The sequence below is a fragment of the Dermochelys coriacea genome, chromosome 9 (genome assembly GCF_009764565.3).
Source record: "Dermochelys coriacea isolate rDerCor1 chromosome 9, rDerCor1.pri.v4, whole genome shotgun sequence".
Classification (NCBI taxonomy): domain Eukaryota; kingdom Metazoa; phylum Chordata; order Testudines; family Dermochelyidae; genus Dermochelys; species Dermochelys coriacea.
Genome location: NC_050076.1, coordinates 84,453,281 through 84,469,629, shown reverse-complemented (window position 1 = coordinate 84,469,629; position 16,349 = coordinate 84,453,281). Strand labels below are relative to the sequence as shown.

General features: G+C 38.7%; 1 protein-coding gene across 10 annotated transcripts in view; it reads left to right on the top strand.

The window, feature by feature from the left end:
- The window catches only part of ATRX (ATRX chromatin remodeler), a 139,942-nt gene that overhangs the window by 90,737 nt on the left and 32,856 nt on the right, over positions 1–16,349 (top strand). For 9 of the 10 annotated variants that reach the window (XR_006274471.1, XM_038415175.2, XM_038415176.2 and 6 more), the window contains 3 exons: positions 6,296–6,449; positions 6,784–6,887; positions 10,562–10,670. Coding sequence is in view for 9 of the 10 variants with exons in the window: in XM_038415175.2 (XP_038271103.1) it covers positions 6,296–6,449; positions 6,784–6,887; positions 10,562–10,670 (367 nt within the window). In the remaining variant the exon portion in view is untranslated. Of the gene's footprint in view, positions 1–6,295; positions 6,450–6,783; positions 6,888–10,561; positions 10,671–16,349 lie in introns of those variants that run through there. The other variant, XM_043492953.1, reaches the window with a different exon arrangement.

Here is a 16,349-nt window from a genome sequence, read left to right as displayed (position 1 = left end):
TCATAGTTCTCCTACTTCTCTGATTGCTCCTTCAGCATGTCCTTTGGAAAATTCTCCTCACCTCCACCCTCCTCCCAGTTTTTTGTGGTATTCCACAGGGCTCTGTCCTTGTTTGCCTTCTCTTCTCCCTCTACACCTTATTTCTCCTAGATCTACCTCTACTCCAGATCTGCCTCCTTATGTCAAAACTAAAATCTCAGCCTCTCGGGCATGGATGTCTTTCAGCTGAAGCTCAACAGAGCTCTTAATCAGAACCCCTCTTCCAAGGCCTCCCCACTAACTGCTTTCTCATTCACTTTCACTAAGATTTGACCTCTAGTTTCTCACATCCAAGCTGTATCTAAATCTTGCACATTCTCTCTGCATAACATCTCTAAGGTGTGGCCTTTCCTCTCCATCCACACAATTAAACTCATCCAGGCTGCCTCATCTCGCATCTTGATTTCTGCAACATCCTTTTCTGTTTCAGAGTAGCAGCCGTGTTAGTCTGTATTCGCAAAAAGAAAAGGAGTACTTGTGGCACCTTGGAGACTAACAAATTTATTAGAGCATAAGCTTTCGTGAGCTACAGCTCACTTCATTGGATGCATTTGGTGGAAAAAACAGAGGAGAGATTTATATACACACACACAGAGAACATGAAACAATGGGCTTATCATACACACTGTAAGGAGAGTGATCACTTAAGATAAGCCATCACCAGCAGCGGGGGGCGACGGGGGGGGGGGGGAGGAAAACCTTTCATGGTGACAAGCAAGGTAGGCTAATTCCAGCAGTTAACAAGAATATCAGAGGAACAGTGGGGGGTGGGGTGGGAGGGAGAAATACCATGGGGAAATAGTTTTACTTTGTGTAATGACTCATCCATTCCCAGTCTCTATTCAAGCCTAAGTTAATTGTATCCAGTTTGCAAATTAATTCCAATTCAGCAGTCTCTCGTTGGAGTCTGGTTTGAAGCTTTTTTGTTGAAGTATAGCCACTCTTAGGTCTGTGATCGAGTGACCAGAGAGATTGAAGTGTTCTCCAACTGGTTTTTGAATGTTATAATTCTTGACGTCTGATTTGTGTCCATTCATTCTTTTACGTAGAGACTGTCCAGTTTGGCCAATGTACATGGCAGAGGGGCATTGCTGGCACATGATGGCATATATCACATTGGTAGATGCGCAGGTGAACGAGCCTCTGATAGTGTGGCTGATGTGATTAGGCCCTATGATGGTATCCCCGAATAGATATGTGGACAGAGTTGGCAACGGGCTTTGTTGCTTTGTATCCTTTTCTGTGGCAGTGATAAATGTAATCTTGCCCTTCTCATATCCATTTAAAATGCTATTGTAAAGATATTTTTCCTAGCCCGTCACTTTGACCATGTCCCCCATCTTTGCATTCCTCCACTAGCTCTCTTTATGCTTTTGCATCAAACATAAGCTACTTGTCCTCTCTTTCAAGGTTCTTCACAACCTATCCTCACCCTGCCTATCTTTACTCATTCACTATTGAGATGTCAACTCCTGCTTTCAGTCGGCCCATGCTGCCAGCCTCCATCACCCACTTGTTAAATTTTCAAACAAGGACCTCTTATACATCCTCCCATGCTTGGGAGGACCTCCCTGTAAACATCTTCAACACCTACTTCTTCACACGCCTTCAAAACCCTTCTTAAACACTCCTTTGCCATGGGTACAAAATGCTTAATGAAGATTAGGCTGCTGCTGTGTTGAAACCACTGTCTGGCATGCTGACCAATATTGTCTCATTGTTTCTTTGTACTCCCCTGTCTGTCTGTCCCTCTGTTGACTTATACTTGGATTGTAAGCTCTTTGGGGCAGGGACCATCCTTTTCTTCTGTTTGTTCAGCACTTAGCACAAATGAGGTCCTGGTCCAATAAATACATAAAAAACAATAACAGTTCCCCTTCATCATATTCAGATCATCTCCTGCAATTTGAGGTTATAGACCACCTTTTCTCCCACTAGGAGTGGACCTATTTCAGTGGGTCTCCAGTGTAAACTGAAACTCACTTTAGTTTGACCTTCTGGCCGGCAGGGGGGAGAGAGAGAGAGTGTGTGTGTGTGTGCTTTTGAGGGGCAGGCACTCTTTCCGTGACCTGGTAGGACATTCATTTGTCTCTTGTTCTTGACCATATATACCATGGGTGGGCAAATTATGGCCTGCGGGCCAGAGCCAGCCCGGGAGCCGCATGATGCAGCTCGGCCCTGCTCCAGCACTCCCACCGGGGCGCTGGGTCAGGACCGCACCACGCGGCACGGCCCCGCTCCAGCCGGGGCGCTAAGTCGGGGGCCGCACCAGCGGCTCGGCCCCACTCCGGCCGGGGCGCTAAGTCGGGGGCCGCACCAGCGGCTCGGCCCCGCTCCGGCCGGGGCGCTAAGTCGGGGGCCGCACCACGTTTGAGGTAAGCGCCGCTTGGAGCCTGCACCCCTGAGCCTCTCCCCTGTCCCAGTCCTGATCCCCTTCCAGCTCTCCAAACCCCTCGATCCCAGCCCAGAGTACCGTCCTCCAAATCTCTCACCCCCAGTCAGAACTGCACCCTTTCCTGCACCCCGCCCCAGTCCCAGCCCAAAGCATCCTCCTATACCCCAAACTTCTCAGCCCCAGCCCACACCCCTACACCGCCCTGCACCTCAACCCCAATTTTGTGAGCATTCATGGCCCGCCATACAATTTCTATTCCCTGATGTGTCCCTCGGTCCAAAAAGTTTGCCCACCCCTGATGCATACAATGGCTCTTTCATACACTTATGCCAATTTCAGTTTTATTTAACCCTTTAAAGAATTCATATAGCAGCAGTACAACTAAATGTTGTGTGATGATACTTTCAAAAAAGGAAATTTCTAGTTGAGGCATGCGCAGCCTGCATCCTTTACATGCTGCATTGACAGGTATTAACACCAAACAATGTCACTAACATGACTTAAACACAGTCACACCAGCCTATATTAGGGACAGAATTCAGCATTCATTTAAAAGTATGCTTAAAAAAATCTGTACAAAGAAATTTTCCAATGAGAGTTCTTTTGCAAGTTAATTCCTTCCTCTGCACTAAAGGAGGTTATTTGCAGAAATGGTGAAGATGACTATTCTGTCATGAAGTTGCCTTTCAGCTAGTTTGCTATATGTGGTCTTAAAAGTTGAATGTTTTGAATTAGTAGCAAGATGATAGGAGAAAAATATTCTGTATAAGTAAATACCTCAGTAAGATCAAAGTTTTTAAGTGAAAGGTGGTTTGTATTGTAATTCTAATAAATCAATATTTATCACACTAACGCAAAGGAGATTAAAGGCAGAAACATACAAAAAGAATTTAGGTAACATAAATAAAGTCAGCTCCTGATTCCTGTCTACATTTCAGGATCAAATGATAAGGTTGCAAATAAACCTTCATGTATATTTGAATTCAAAAGTGTTTCACAATAGATAAAGAGAATACTGATACCTTGGAAGGAGAGCATGCTGTATTTCAAATAGTTCACAACCAGGTGTTGTTGAATGACAAATCCTAGAGCTAAATAAATGTTGCTTGTTTTGTTGGGTATTCAGTTATTTTGGCATAGAAATAGAGTGAGATACAGACTTTCATAATTCTCTCTAGCTTGTCAGGTTTACCACTTTTAATCTTCTACATTTTTAGGAGGAGTGACTTGGATATAAAGTATCATCACTTGCTTGAAGTTTGACTGAAGTCAGCTTATTAGGGTATAGAAGTGGCAAGTTAACTAAAAGTTTTATGCAAATAGCAGATTAGACAGCTATTTATGATCTCAAGTCAATAACATTATATAGACTTAAATTAGGAATACATTTACATTCCAAAACAAAATGTAAACTCTTTGGGGAGAGACTCTGTGTGTACTTGTACAGTGCCTAGTATAAAGGATCTTTCCTGATGAAGGCCTCTAAGTATTACCTCAGTATGGATTTTTAATAATCGTATGAAAATTGTCTCCTCCTTTGCTTTTTTTTGTTAAACAACTAAATACTAGAATCCCTTTTGTAGGCAAATGTGGATGACACCATTAACAAGAATGTGTTTAAAAAAATAATGGTGTTTTGCACTTAATGTTAACTATTGCAAAAAAAAAAAAATATATCCAGAACTCTAGTTTTGATGGTACTTCCTGTATATGGTGCCTTTTGCAAAGAGTTTTTTGTTTGTTTGTTTGTTTGTTTTTTTTAAAGTCTCATCACTGAGATAATTTAAAACTATTTTCCCAGACCCCTACCCCCTAAATGCAAAAATAAAATAAATAAATAAATGTATTCTTGGGAACAATCCTGCATAGCTCTGGTTTGATGAACTAGATAACCCCAAGGCCCAAGTACAGTGCCCTTTCTAAGGGTTGTAGATATTTGCTTGGGATTTAAGATCAGTATTTTAAAAGCAGTTATATCATTCTTGTAAAATCTGTGATTGAGTTTTAGGAAGCAAATATTAGTTGTGGGTGAAGAAGTTGAATGCTACTTTAGGAAAATGGAAGGTGACAAGACTGTGTGTTAAAACAGTATGTAACACAGAAAAAGTGTGTGGCAGATAGTGACCCTCTAAGGATAACACACTAGTCTCTGCATTTTTTTTCTTTAATTCCATACCACTAACTGGCAGAACCTTTGGTTGAAGGGATAAGATCTATATCTTAGAACATAAGAATGTCCATACTGGGTGAGACCAAATGTCCATCTAGACCAGTATCCTATCTTTCGACAGTGGCCAATGACAGGTGCCGCAGAGGAAATGAACGGAACAGGTAATCACCAAGTGATCCATCCCATCACCCATTCCCAGCCTCTGGTAAACAGAGGCTAGGGACACCATTCCTGTCCATTCTGACTAATAGCCATTGATGGACCTATTCTCCATGAATTTAGGATTTTCTTTTTTCTTCAAAAAAAGAAGTAGATGTTATAGTCTTGGCCTTCACAACATCCTCTGGCAAGGAGTTCCACAGGTTGACTGTACGTTGTGTGAAAAAATACTTCCTTTTGTTTGTTTTAAACCTGCTGCCTATTAATTTCATTTGGTGACCTGTAGTTCTTGTGTTATGAGAAGGAGTAAAGAACACTTTCTTATTTACTGTCTCCACACCAGTCTTGATTTTATAGACCTCTATCCTATCCCCACTTATTCATCTCTTTACCAAACTGAAAAGTCCCAGTCTTATTAATCTCTCCTCATAAGTCAACCGTTCCATACCCCTAGTCATTTTTGTTGCCCTTTTCTGAACCTTTTCCAATTCCAACATATCTTTTTTGAGATGGGGCAACCACATTTGCATGCAGTATTCAAGATGTGAGCATACCATGGATTTATATAGAGGGAATATGATATTTTCTGTCTTATTTATCCTTTTCTTAATGATTCCCAACATTTTGTTAGCTTTTTTGACTGCCACGGCACATTGAGTTGATGTTTTCAGAGCACTATCCACAATGACTCCAAGATCTTTCTTGAGTGGTAACAGCCAATTTAGACCCATCGTTTTATACATATAGTTGGGATTATGTTTTCCAATGTGCATTACTTTGCATTTATCAACACTGAATTTCATCTGCCATTTTGTTGCCCAGTCACCCAGTATTGAGAGAGCCTTATGTAGCTCTTCGCAGTCTGCCTGGGATTTAACTATCTTGCGCAATTTTGTATCATCTGCAAATTTTGCCATCTCACTGTTTTCCCCTTTTACCAGATCATTTATGAATATATTGAATAGGACTGGCCCCGGTACAGACCCATGGGGGACACCACTATTTACCTCTCTCATTCTGAAAACTGACCATTTATTCTTACTCTTTGTTTCCTATCTTTTAACCAATTACCAATCCATGAGAGGACCTTCCCTCTTATGATGACAGCTTACTTTGCTCATGAGCCTTTGGTGAGAGACTTTGTTAAAGGCTTTCTGAAAATCTAAATACACTATAGCCACTGGATCCCCTTTGTCCACATGCTTGTTGATCCCGTCAAAGAATTCTGGTAGACTGGTGAGGCATAATTTCCCTTTACAAAAACCATGTTGACTCTTCTCCAACAAGTTATGTTCATCTGTGTGTCTGACAATGTTGTTCTTTACTATATTTTCATCCAGTTTGCCTGGTACTGAAGTCAGGCTTACAATCCTGTTACTGCCAGGATCACCTCTTGAGCCGTTTTTTAAAAATTGGTGTCACTTTTAAAAATTGGCATCTTAAGAGTTTTTAAATATTTGCGTTTTAGGAAAAGTCTCATGCTTTAGTTTTGAGGAGATTCTTTTTAGCTTAATAGTATTTTTGTTCTACAGGTAAAGCCACATCCTCTTCCAACCCAGGCAGCCCTGCTCCAGACTGGTACAAAGATTTTGTCACTGATGCAGATGCTGAAGTGTTGGAACATTCTGGGAAAATGGTGCTTCTCTTTGAAATTCTTCGTATGGCGGAGGAGCTTGGAGATAAAGTGTAAGTCATGTTAAATAATATATAGATTTGTGGAAATTTTTTAAATTGTTTAAATATATTATTCGCCTTACCATTCTTTATTGTCCACCCTTTGTTAACACTTATTTTGCGCTCAGAGCTGTAGCTCAATTTGTGTTAGAGATGTGTGTGTTTAACTTATTTTTATCAGAAGAGCATTCCATCCTTGTTCAGTACTCCACCAAAGACATTCACTCCATTTTAAAGATCACGTTCAGGGTGAAGGAAGAGAAGTAAAGCAAAACAATACAATAATTACATGCATTGAATGAATTTTAGTGGAAAATGTTGTATATTTCCGTATTTCTCTTTTCAGTCTAGTTTTTAGCCAGTCTCTAATATCACTGGATTTGATAGAAGATTTTCTGGAACTGGCAAGCAGGGACAAAACTGACAAAGATAAACCTGTTATTTATAAAGGTTAGTATAGCATTTCTATATCTTCCAAAACAGTGACAGTGGAGAGAATTTCTTAATGTCATTTCCTGCTACAGATAGTATAGGTGTGAATTTTAATCCAATCCAGGATACAGTGATCTTTTTTCTTTTTTCACATAAGTGACCCATTGCCAATTCCTCTGGTTTCCCTGCTCGTCACTGGGTCTATCTCTGTAGAAAACCCAATATTTGACACATTGTGGTTCAAACTCCTTTTTAAAGAAAAAGTGAAACATTGGGTCTATCTCAAGATGTTGTTTGATTATTGTAACATTCTCTCAAAGGATAAAGTTGTGTAAAATTGATTTAATTCTCCCAATGACTTGCCAAAACCAATATAATAAGTTGATGTTTAGCTAGTTTTTGTATTTTTGGGACAACACATTGTATAACTTGGTGTAGCATCTGTAATATTTCCATCTTTCCACCTCAGAATTGTTCTGTAAAGTTAATTTGGTGATGGAGGCATCTGCAGAAGGAAGAATTCTTTTTTGCCTATGAAAGTCATTAGGGAAATTAGTTATTAAACGCCTTAATGTATTTGTTCTTGAATATGTGTATGCTAATTCTGTAGTTGGAAAAGTATTATGGTTTTGTGGACTGAATATGAGCCTAAGGCCCAGGAAGTCTTGCATACTAGTCCCACCTCTGGCACAGTCTCACTGGGTGGCCTTCAGCAAGTCACTTAACTTGCCTGACTGTACCTCATCTAAAAGAAGGAGGTGATAATACCTACCTCACATGAGTGTTATGAGAATCAAACTGAAGCACAGACATTAATCAGACATGTAAAATATAAAAGTAAATAATTGTTAGAATGGCACTAACATCTGAACCTAAACCCTGTGGTCCGCTATGCGTAACACCAAAAATGTACATTCGCTGGTAACATTTCTCAGGCTTGATTTCAAATGTGTGCCTCATTTTTAAATTTATTGAACATGTTGAGGAGGCTATATTTTATCTAAAAAAAAATTTCAGATGTTTAATTATTTTGCATTTGATTATCTCAAAAATAGCTCCTTTTTAAATCTTTCAATTTGGTACATTTATACTCTTGAATAAGGGCTGTGTGCTTTGTCTTGTTTGAAAAAACATTGTTTTTGAAATAAAAGTTCTGGATATTTGAAGAGAGCATTCTGAATGGAAACAATAGATTAGTTTCTTAAACTTTGCAAATAGAAACCAGAATGTGATACTCTAAATCTTTCCTCCTGATCATTTAGGGTTGTCCAGATGAAAGAGTCCATTATACAGCTAGTTTATTAACCCTCTTTAGAGTATGGATCTGTTACTCAGGTTGAACGCTGCTTATCACCCTTTTCCTGTGACAGTATGCTCACGTTTCCTTCAAATTTCAACTTGTCACCTGTACAAGAGACTTCAAAATTGTGAAGCTAATTATTCCTTTTTAGCTCTTTGTTCATTCTAGATGGAAGGGAGATGAAATAGCTAATTCATTCTCAGACCAGAAGAGTTGCTACTCTTTTCCCAACATCACCAAATATGGGAGGGCTATTGGTCCGATTGCATGCTGTCTACCCCACCTACGGTGGATCTTAGGCTGTTGCTACTGATTGTAGGCGTGTGCTATATTTCATGTATTTATTATATTCTAAGCAGATGGGATGTCTTTCTTCTAGAAGTAGGGAGAGGAAGGTTTAGTCAGGGGCCATACAAAATGAAAACAGTTTTTACAAATAGAAAAACACTGAGTCTGATCCTCATTTTTAAGAGGGGGTTATTAAAGGAAATGACACTGGCTGTGCTGAAAAATTTAACATTTTGAGATTTTAATCAACCACACATTTCTAAACCTGGTCCCTTGTGTTGCATTTCAATAGGCTTTTTCGTGTTCTCACACATGACACAAGGTATATTGTATTAGCGCATATTTTCTTAGTAATGTATCGGTAGTGTGAACTTTTTTCTCTAACCATAGATCTACATGTGTACTGTAGCATTTTGTTTTACACCATCTCTGTAATCTTGCAGTGAAAGACCTTTCACACTATTTTTTATATGAATTCATATAACATTCCTTTAAAGATTTTTGGCAGCACGGTGTTGGGCAATTAAATACCAAGTAGTACAGGGACTTAGAAATATCAATATCATAGTTAGCTAGCTAGAAATAGATAGATCTCCAGCTGCTGTCTATTTATATATGTATTTTATTGCTCACTGCTGCTGTATTACCCGGAACTCTGTTGTCCATATAGCAAGCTTCTAAAGAGTATTTCCAGTATTTTGCTTCAGAACATTGGTCATCTGTGACCTCTGAGCTGTATATATCTTTATAGCCTGTCTATATAACCTGAGCTAATTTTACATGATCTTTGTTTTTTCCTGTTTGTGATGGTTCTGTTGATGTACAACTAGGTCATCAATTCCATATAGACATCTCTGTCATGACTTAGCATGCAGTTTCTCATAAATCATTGTCACTCAGCATTACTACTTCCTACAAGAGCTGCTCTGATTTTAATCGATGGCCCGGTGGGGTTCATTTTGTGTAAATAACCCTTGACCTCCAGAGAAAATGAAAGGTTAGTTCTAAAAGGGAAGAGAAAAATCTGCTTCTATCAGCTGTAATTTTTTTTACATTTGGAAAGAAGTAGCCATAACTCACTGGCTAATTAAACTCAAGCAGCTGTTCTAAATTTCAGTTCCAAAATGATTATACCTTGACTTTTTGAAATCCCCTTTCAAGCATTTACCTAAGGGGTACAATTTGTATAAGAGAGACTGCAGCTTAGAGTAATTGGAAACATACAGACTCCAAAGATCAATTAGAAAATTAGGGTTACTGGCATAATGCCTAAAGGTTAAATGTAGTTACTTTTTACAATTAACTTTTGCACTGAGGTTAAACAAGAAACTCGATTGATTTTGTTGCAAATGTGTCCAGACCTCTAGAAATTTGATATGACAAAGGAGGCTGGGAAACACGCAAATCTTAGAAGAGCTAACTAAAGATTACTGAAAATATTGCAATTAAAGCTTTCCCTCAGTGTATAAATCTTAATAAATCTCTCTAAATTGCAAGCTGTGTAAAGCTGCTTGTAGAAGTTTCACTTAGTTCATTTTTTTTAAAATTGAGACTTTTTCTTGGGAAGAATACAATACTGCTGGACCCTACATAGGGGGTAGAATCCTATTCAGAAAATAAATTTTATTTCATTCTTGGTTAACTCTAATTCTGCACTTCTTATTTTGGGCAAGGCTACCTGAGGATTGGGGAGTATCACAAAAGATATGAACTATTAGAGTAAAGGCTTTGGATACTTACTGTCCCAAATTATGATTACCACTCTTTTCTGTAATCCTTCTGTGGATTATATTTCATAATTCAGGTTACACTGCATCATTTTCACAGCTCAACTGAGACGAGCATCAATGGCAGGTACCCCCTTATGAGTTCTTCATTTATTTGTGCACATATACTTTGGGGCACGGACATCATAGAGATCAAGTTCCTTGGGAGTAAAATATTTTGATTGTTATAAAATAGCAGGTTCATGTGAGGTTGCATGATTGCTCCCTTAACTTTTAGTCTCAATCTGGCCCTGAATGATCAGTATTTAAATTATTGTGCTGCTAATATTTTCATATTGTGCTGGTGTCATTTAATCACCTTACCTTCAAATTTCTAGGTGAAGGAAAATGGTTCAGAAATATTGACTACTATCGTTTAGATGGTTCAACCACGGCTCAGTCAAGAAAGAAATGGGCTGAAGAATTTAATGATGAAACTAATGTGAGGTAAGATCATTCTGTGTAGCTTTTTATTTCCTATCTCTTTTCTTCCTACATCTGTTTTGTACTTATACTAACTTATGAACTCTTTTTAAGATAGTGCAGATACCAAAATATCCTCCCAGTGATAGAACTTTAATTATTTTTAAAGATATTTTACATAGGTTTTGTACCTGTACTGTTGCCCCTTCTTCCTCTGTAGTGTGTGTGTATGTATGTAATATTTTATAGCTAAGTGTCCCAGCACTTTCTGTTACGAGATCCTGTTTTCAGTTGCTTATAACTTTGCTTAAATTGAAATTTTCTATGTCGGGTGTCTGCCTCTGATTATAGGCAAGTCATGTAAACTAAAACTTTCACAGTTGGCCAGTGTGTTCCTTCATTTTCTTAGTATCCAACTTGAGACACCTGGGGTTTGATTTGCAGCAGTGCTGAGCACTCAGAATTGCAACAGAGATGAATGGGAATTCTGTTCTGAACATATAAAGTGATATTAAATGCTAATTATGCTGAAATAGTAGGCTCTAGGTATCTCAAATTGAGCACCCAGAATTAGCTGACAATTTTGCCTTTAGTCTCTTTGCCTCAGCTCCCCCTGTGTAAAAAAATATTGATACCACTGCACCTCATGGGGATGTTAAACTTCAGTCATGAGATTATTACATGATGCCACTGTATGGCAGAGTTAAGGTATTTCAGTACCCTAACTATGTATTTTTGTACCTTAGTTTTTTTGTTTTCTTTTAAGTTTAATATTAACTCTGAATTTCATGGGTATATACACCTGGCTTTGGGATAATTGCAAAATCCATATAATGTACATTACCCTACATTACTAATATGTACTCTTAACATTAACTCTATTTTCATGTAATTTTTGTCTGGGAATTTTAGTCTTACCCAGGAGAGAATTTTGTGTGTGTGTGTGTAATGTAAACTATGCATGTGCAAGGCCACTGCACCAACCTGCTAACATTTAAATTAGTAATGTAGTTTGTCTCTAGACACTCTTTCTCAATACTGGCCAAATGTGAATGAATTTTAAAGACAACTATTTACACTAAACATGCAGATGACCAGGCTGCAAAAATTAATGAATTAAATAAGGGGTAGCAAAATAAGCTTTCTTATTGATTTTTCTTAACTTTGAGTTAAATCAGTGAAATAATGAAAATCAACTTTTAGTTTTGACTTGTGAGTTTGATAGTGTGTGGTTCCGCCCTTAATGAGGAGAAATGCATTTGATGTTGGGATTTTATTTGAGAAGAAAGGACTTCTGTCATTTTGTTAAAGGTTTCCTATTAAGTTGGTTGATTATAGGGTTTACTCTATGCCACATGCCTTGTCCTTTGATGTGGCAAGCTTACTATCCCTTGCACATGTTGAATATATTCAGCCAACTTCTGAATGGAACAAATGGGAATCACTCTGTTGCAGCATTGGCCCATTAACCTGACAATAAATGCATCTCACTAATATTTATTTACTAAATTAGTTCTAAAGTGAATGAAAAGGTTATTCCTTATATCTCCTCAACAAGGTTAGGTTTTCTCCAATAAACAGTTCTCAGTGTTACAGGTATGCTTTGTATTGCATTTTCACAGCTATTTGTGTACAATTTTGAATTTTCATAAATATAAATGTTCTCTTTCTGTAGCACTGTTTCATGGATAATTTAGTTATGGTTGGAAAAGATTATTTTCAGATGCATATAACAGTTGTTGGCTGATATTTTTCATGATTGTTGACATTGTTTTTTGTGGAGAAATTCTAGTAAAATTCTAGCTGGCTTTTTTGTTTTTGTTTTGTTTTGTTTTTCCAGGCCCCTTGTTGTGTGTGGATAGGTTTGAAATATAAACTTCAAACCATATGGCTGAAACCTGTCCCTCAATTTCTCTGTCAATTTGGTTTTGGTTTTATAATTATATTTTCCTCTTTATTAAAATTTCTCTCCTTTTGTTACAATTGGAAAGGCCTACACAAACAGGGGGAAGAAGACTGGCTATACAGTGAAACCAGCCATACACTAAGTTTTTTATCAGATGAATAAAGCAAACTGAAAAACGGATTTTTTTTTTCCTCCAGTCTAATTTAGTCATCTTAAGTTTTATTTGTAACAATAGCAGTTATGGAACTTCTGTCTGAATTTTTTTATTACATGTTTGAAAATTGCATATCAAATATACAGGAAGCTTACATTTCTGGATCCTGACACTGCCCCAGTCTGAAACATTTGAGCCATGTCATGTTTCTTGCATATGTGGGAGGCTGTTCAGATTTCTCAGTGAGGCCGTTGTAGCGTGACCACACTCCTGCTTTCATGCCAAAGTCTCTGCCTCAGTTTTGAAAATCTACAGGATCTAGAACACAAATATTCTCTTTTTAAACTCTCTAAGACGCATGCATCAGTGGCATCAAAGTTAAATTATATGTCAATATCTGTTGTGAGGGGGTTTTCTTCCCTAGATGGAAAAATAGAAACCATCCACAGAGGGAACCTTGAAGTTATTTCAGCAGCCTGTAAGGGCTTACAGGGCAACCACATGCTGCAGATGACCTACAAATCCTTAACTCCCAGAGCCATGATTGATTCAAGTGATATGTTAAGTAGAGTGTTCATAGTGAATAGATCCATGGGACATCAGGAGGCTGGCAACAAGAGCCATGGAAGCAAATGCAGTGACCTGGCATTGACTCTAGCTTAGTTCCTGAGTAGCAGATAACTATTCAAAGGAAATCCTCTGTGCCTCAAAATTTGCAGATAGAATTCTGGCTGGTGAGAAGTCCAATGAAGGTCAAGGACGACTACAACCTTGTATAAGGGCATAAGCTCCTTTCATTCCTACCCCCCTGCACTCCCCCCAAAAAATACCAGAAAAGGGATGCCAAGTGGAAGTCCAGATCAGAGAATGGGTCCAGTCCCTCTTTCCAATCCAAATATTAATGTATTAACCCAACTAGGATTACTTCCATCCACAAATTGGTTTAGCGACAGGCTGTTCCACTTCTCAGACATCTAATTTTAATCAGCTTCAGACAGGAGGATACCGGCGATAGTGCAAGATGAATACTTAGTTACTCTTGAACTTTGAGCACCTTCATCAGCGTCTCTCCATCCTCAAGAAATAGCAAGCACTTCCAAAGTATTGTTCCAGATTTTTCTAAGCATGAAAAAGAACTAGAGGAGATCAAGCTCAAGAGAGTGAAAAGGTTGACGAAGAAAACAATTGAGAATGGAGACTCTAGCTTTTGCTACCATTGGAATCTCTTCGGAAGACTTCACGGACTCAACAGAACCTTACGTGCATTTTCTAGTCAGGCCCTATTTTTACCAGTTGCTTCATTTTGCCTACAAAAAATCACCAATTTTAATAAATAACATTATCTTTCAATCTATTCTCTGCTCCTTTGGTATTCACAAAGCCATTTAGTTACACTAACTTACTGAAGGAGTCTAGGGATTTATCTATACCCATTCATTAAAGGCAGACTCATCATAGCATCGTTTTGAGGGGCCACAGAGGAAATTACATTAAGGATCCTCTCTGTACTTCAAGCGTAAGGGTTCCTGGTAAACTTAGCTGTTCTTCAGGAGGATCATCCACCTAGGGAGAGCCAAGGAGAACTAGAGTCTTCCTGAAACAGTAGAGATTGAAAAGTATTCTGGAAGGTGTTACAGAACCGAAGGTCATCCATCTATTGTCACCTGCATTTATCTTCTGTCTGAGGAGTAATTCGTGTTCAAGAGACATGACAGTACATGACAGAACTTCAGGGATTCCTCTAGGGGCCTATTCCCAATACGAGATGATGTAAAGGAAAGAGAAGAATGACAATTCCACGGTTAATCATTTCCCTGCAATTGCAGGGGCTTTGGGCATGGTATTCTTTGGTATTCCCTCCTATTCTTTGCCTGTAGCACATAGTAGTCTAGTCTGCTGTGGGCAGTAATACTTTGGTCTAATTTTGGTTGTTGGGGTTAGTATGGGGGTGCTGGGTGGGGTTGGCAGCTTGTGATATACGTTAAGTCAGATTAGATGATCTAGTGGTTACTTCTGGCCCTTAAAATCTATGGTTCCATGGTGATAGAAAAACCCATATGGTGGCAGGATCCTCCTTCCACTATCCAGTCCCTGAAATCTTGTCTAGTGATACCAATATTTCAGATTGCGGAGCACACATGGACCATCAAAATGCAAAGAGTAGATAAAAAGGTCAGAGGCAGAAAGATCTAGATAGAGTTAGGCTGGCTCTTCAGCATTTTATTAGTGCCAAAGGAAAGAGTATGTCCTAGTTCAGACAAAAAAAGAAACCCCACAACTGTGGCATATATAAATCAGTAGTGACATACAAAAGTTTCAAGTCTAAATGCTGAAACAATACAGATGTTTTCCTGGACAGAAGTTCAGCTGGTCTCCGTTAAAATGATCCATGTAAAGAAGTCACTGAACACATAACCAGACTGGTTAAACTATCTGCAGACCATCAATATTCTATATGCTCCCTGAATCAGGAAGTATTCTTTCTGGTATCCATAGAGCCAGGTTCAAGTATATGCATCCAGGTGAAACTCAGAGGTGTGGCTTTTCTTCACCAGGGAAGCAGACCACAAATTACTGAGGCCACACTGACTCTCAGATAGCTAGACTGGTTTCTTTCCTTCTCTCCCCCCCCTCCCCTTCTGCCACTAGGAAGAAAGTGATTTATTAGATGAAAGAGGAAACATCTATCTATTCCTCACACATTCTTGTCAACTGCTAGAAATGGCCCACCTTGATTATCACTACAAAAGGTTTTTCTCCCCCGCTCTCCTGCTGGTAATAGCTCACCTTACCTGATCACTTTTGTTACAGTGTGTATGGTAACATCTCTTGTTTCATGTTCTCTGTGTATATAAATCTCCCCACTGTATTTTCCACTGCATGCATCCGATGAAGTGAGCTGTAGCTCATGAAAGCTTATGCTCAAATAAATTTGTTAGTCTCTAAGGTGCTACAAGTACTCCTTTTCTTTTTGCGGATACAGACTAACACGGCTGCTACTCCTGAAATCTATCATTCTTGTCACTGCAAATTGGCCAAGAAGGTATTTAGACTAGTGGAAAAGTTGCAAAAGTCTCTGCTCTGTCTTTCCATTAGGTAGATGTCTGCTCCTGCATTCTGATCCAGACTGACCAAGCCTAAAACTTTTGCTTTGAGTAGCAAGACCTAAACAAAATGGGATACTTCTCTAAAGTATACTCTTTTAACCTCATTCAGGCTGTCATATTCTCTGCCTTTGCAAGCTTTTGAACAGAATGCCCGTAAGGATGTTAACATACAAAAATCAGCACCAGGAAATCAGGCATTCCAGCTCTTTTTGGAGTTCTTTTCAGTGGCCTTGACTTGAGTCTTAGATTTCCTTCCACAGCGTCTTATATCTCGGTGTTAAACTAGGCCATAAACTCATGCTCATCTAAATACCTCATATCATCAAAGTAGCTTATAGTAGTATAACTGTCCAAACCAACCATTAGGTGTATCTTTCTTATCTAGAATTGGCCCAGAGTGGTACAAGTTCTTATGAACCATCCAGTGGCTTGAAATGCCCTTTTTTTTTCTTTTCCATGAAAACTTCCTTCTTGGTTGTAACCAGGTTGGCAAGAACAGTCTTGGAAATCTCTGCTTTTAGGAATACACATCTTCT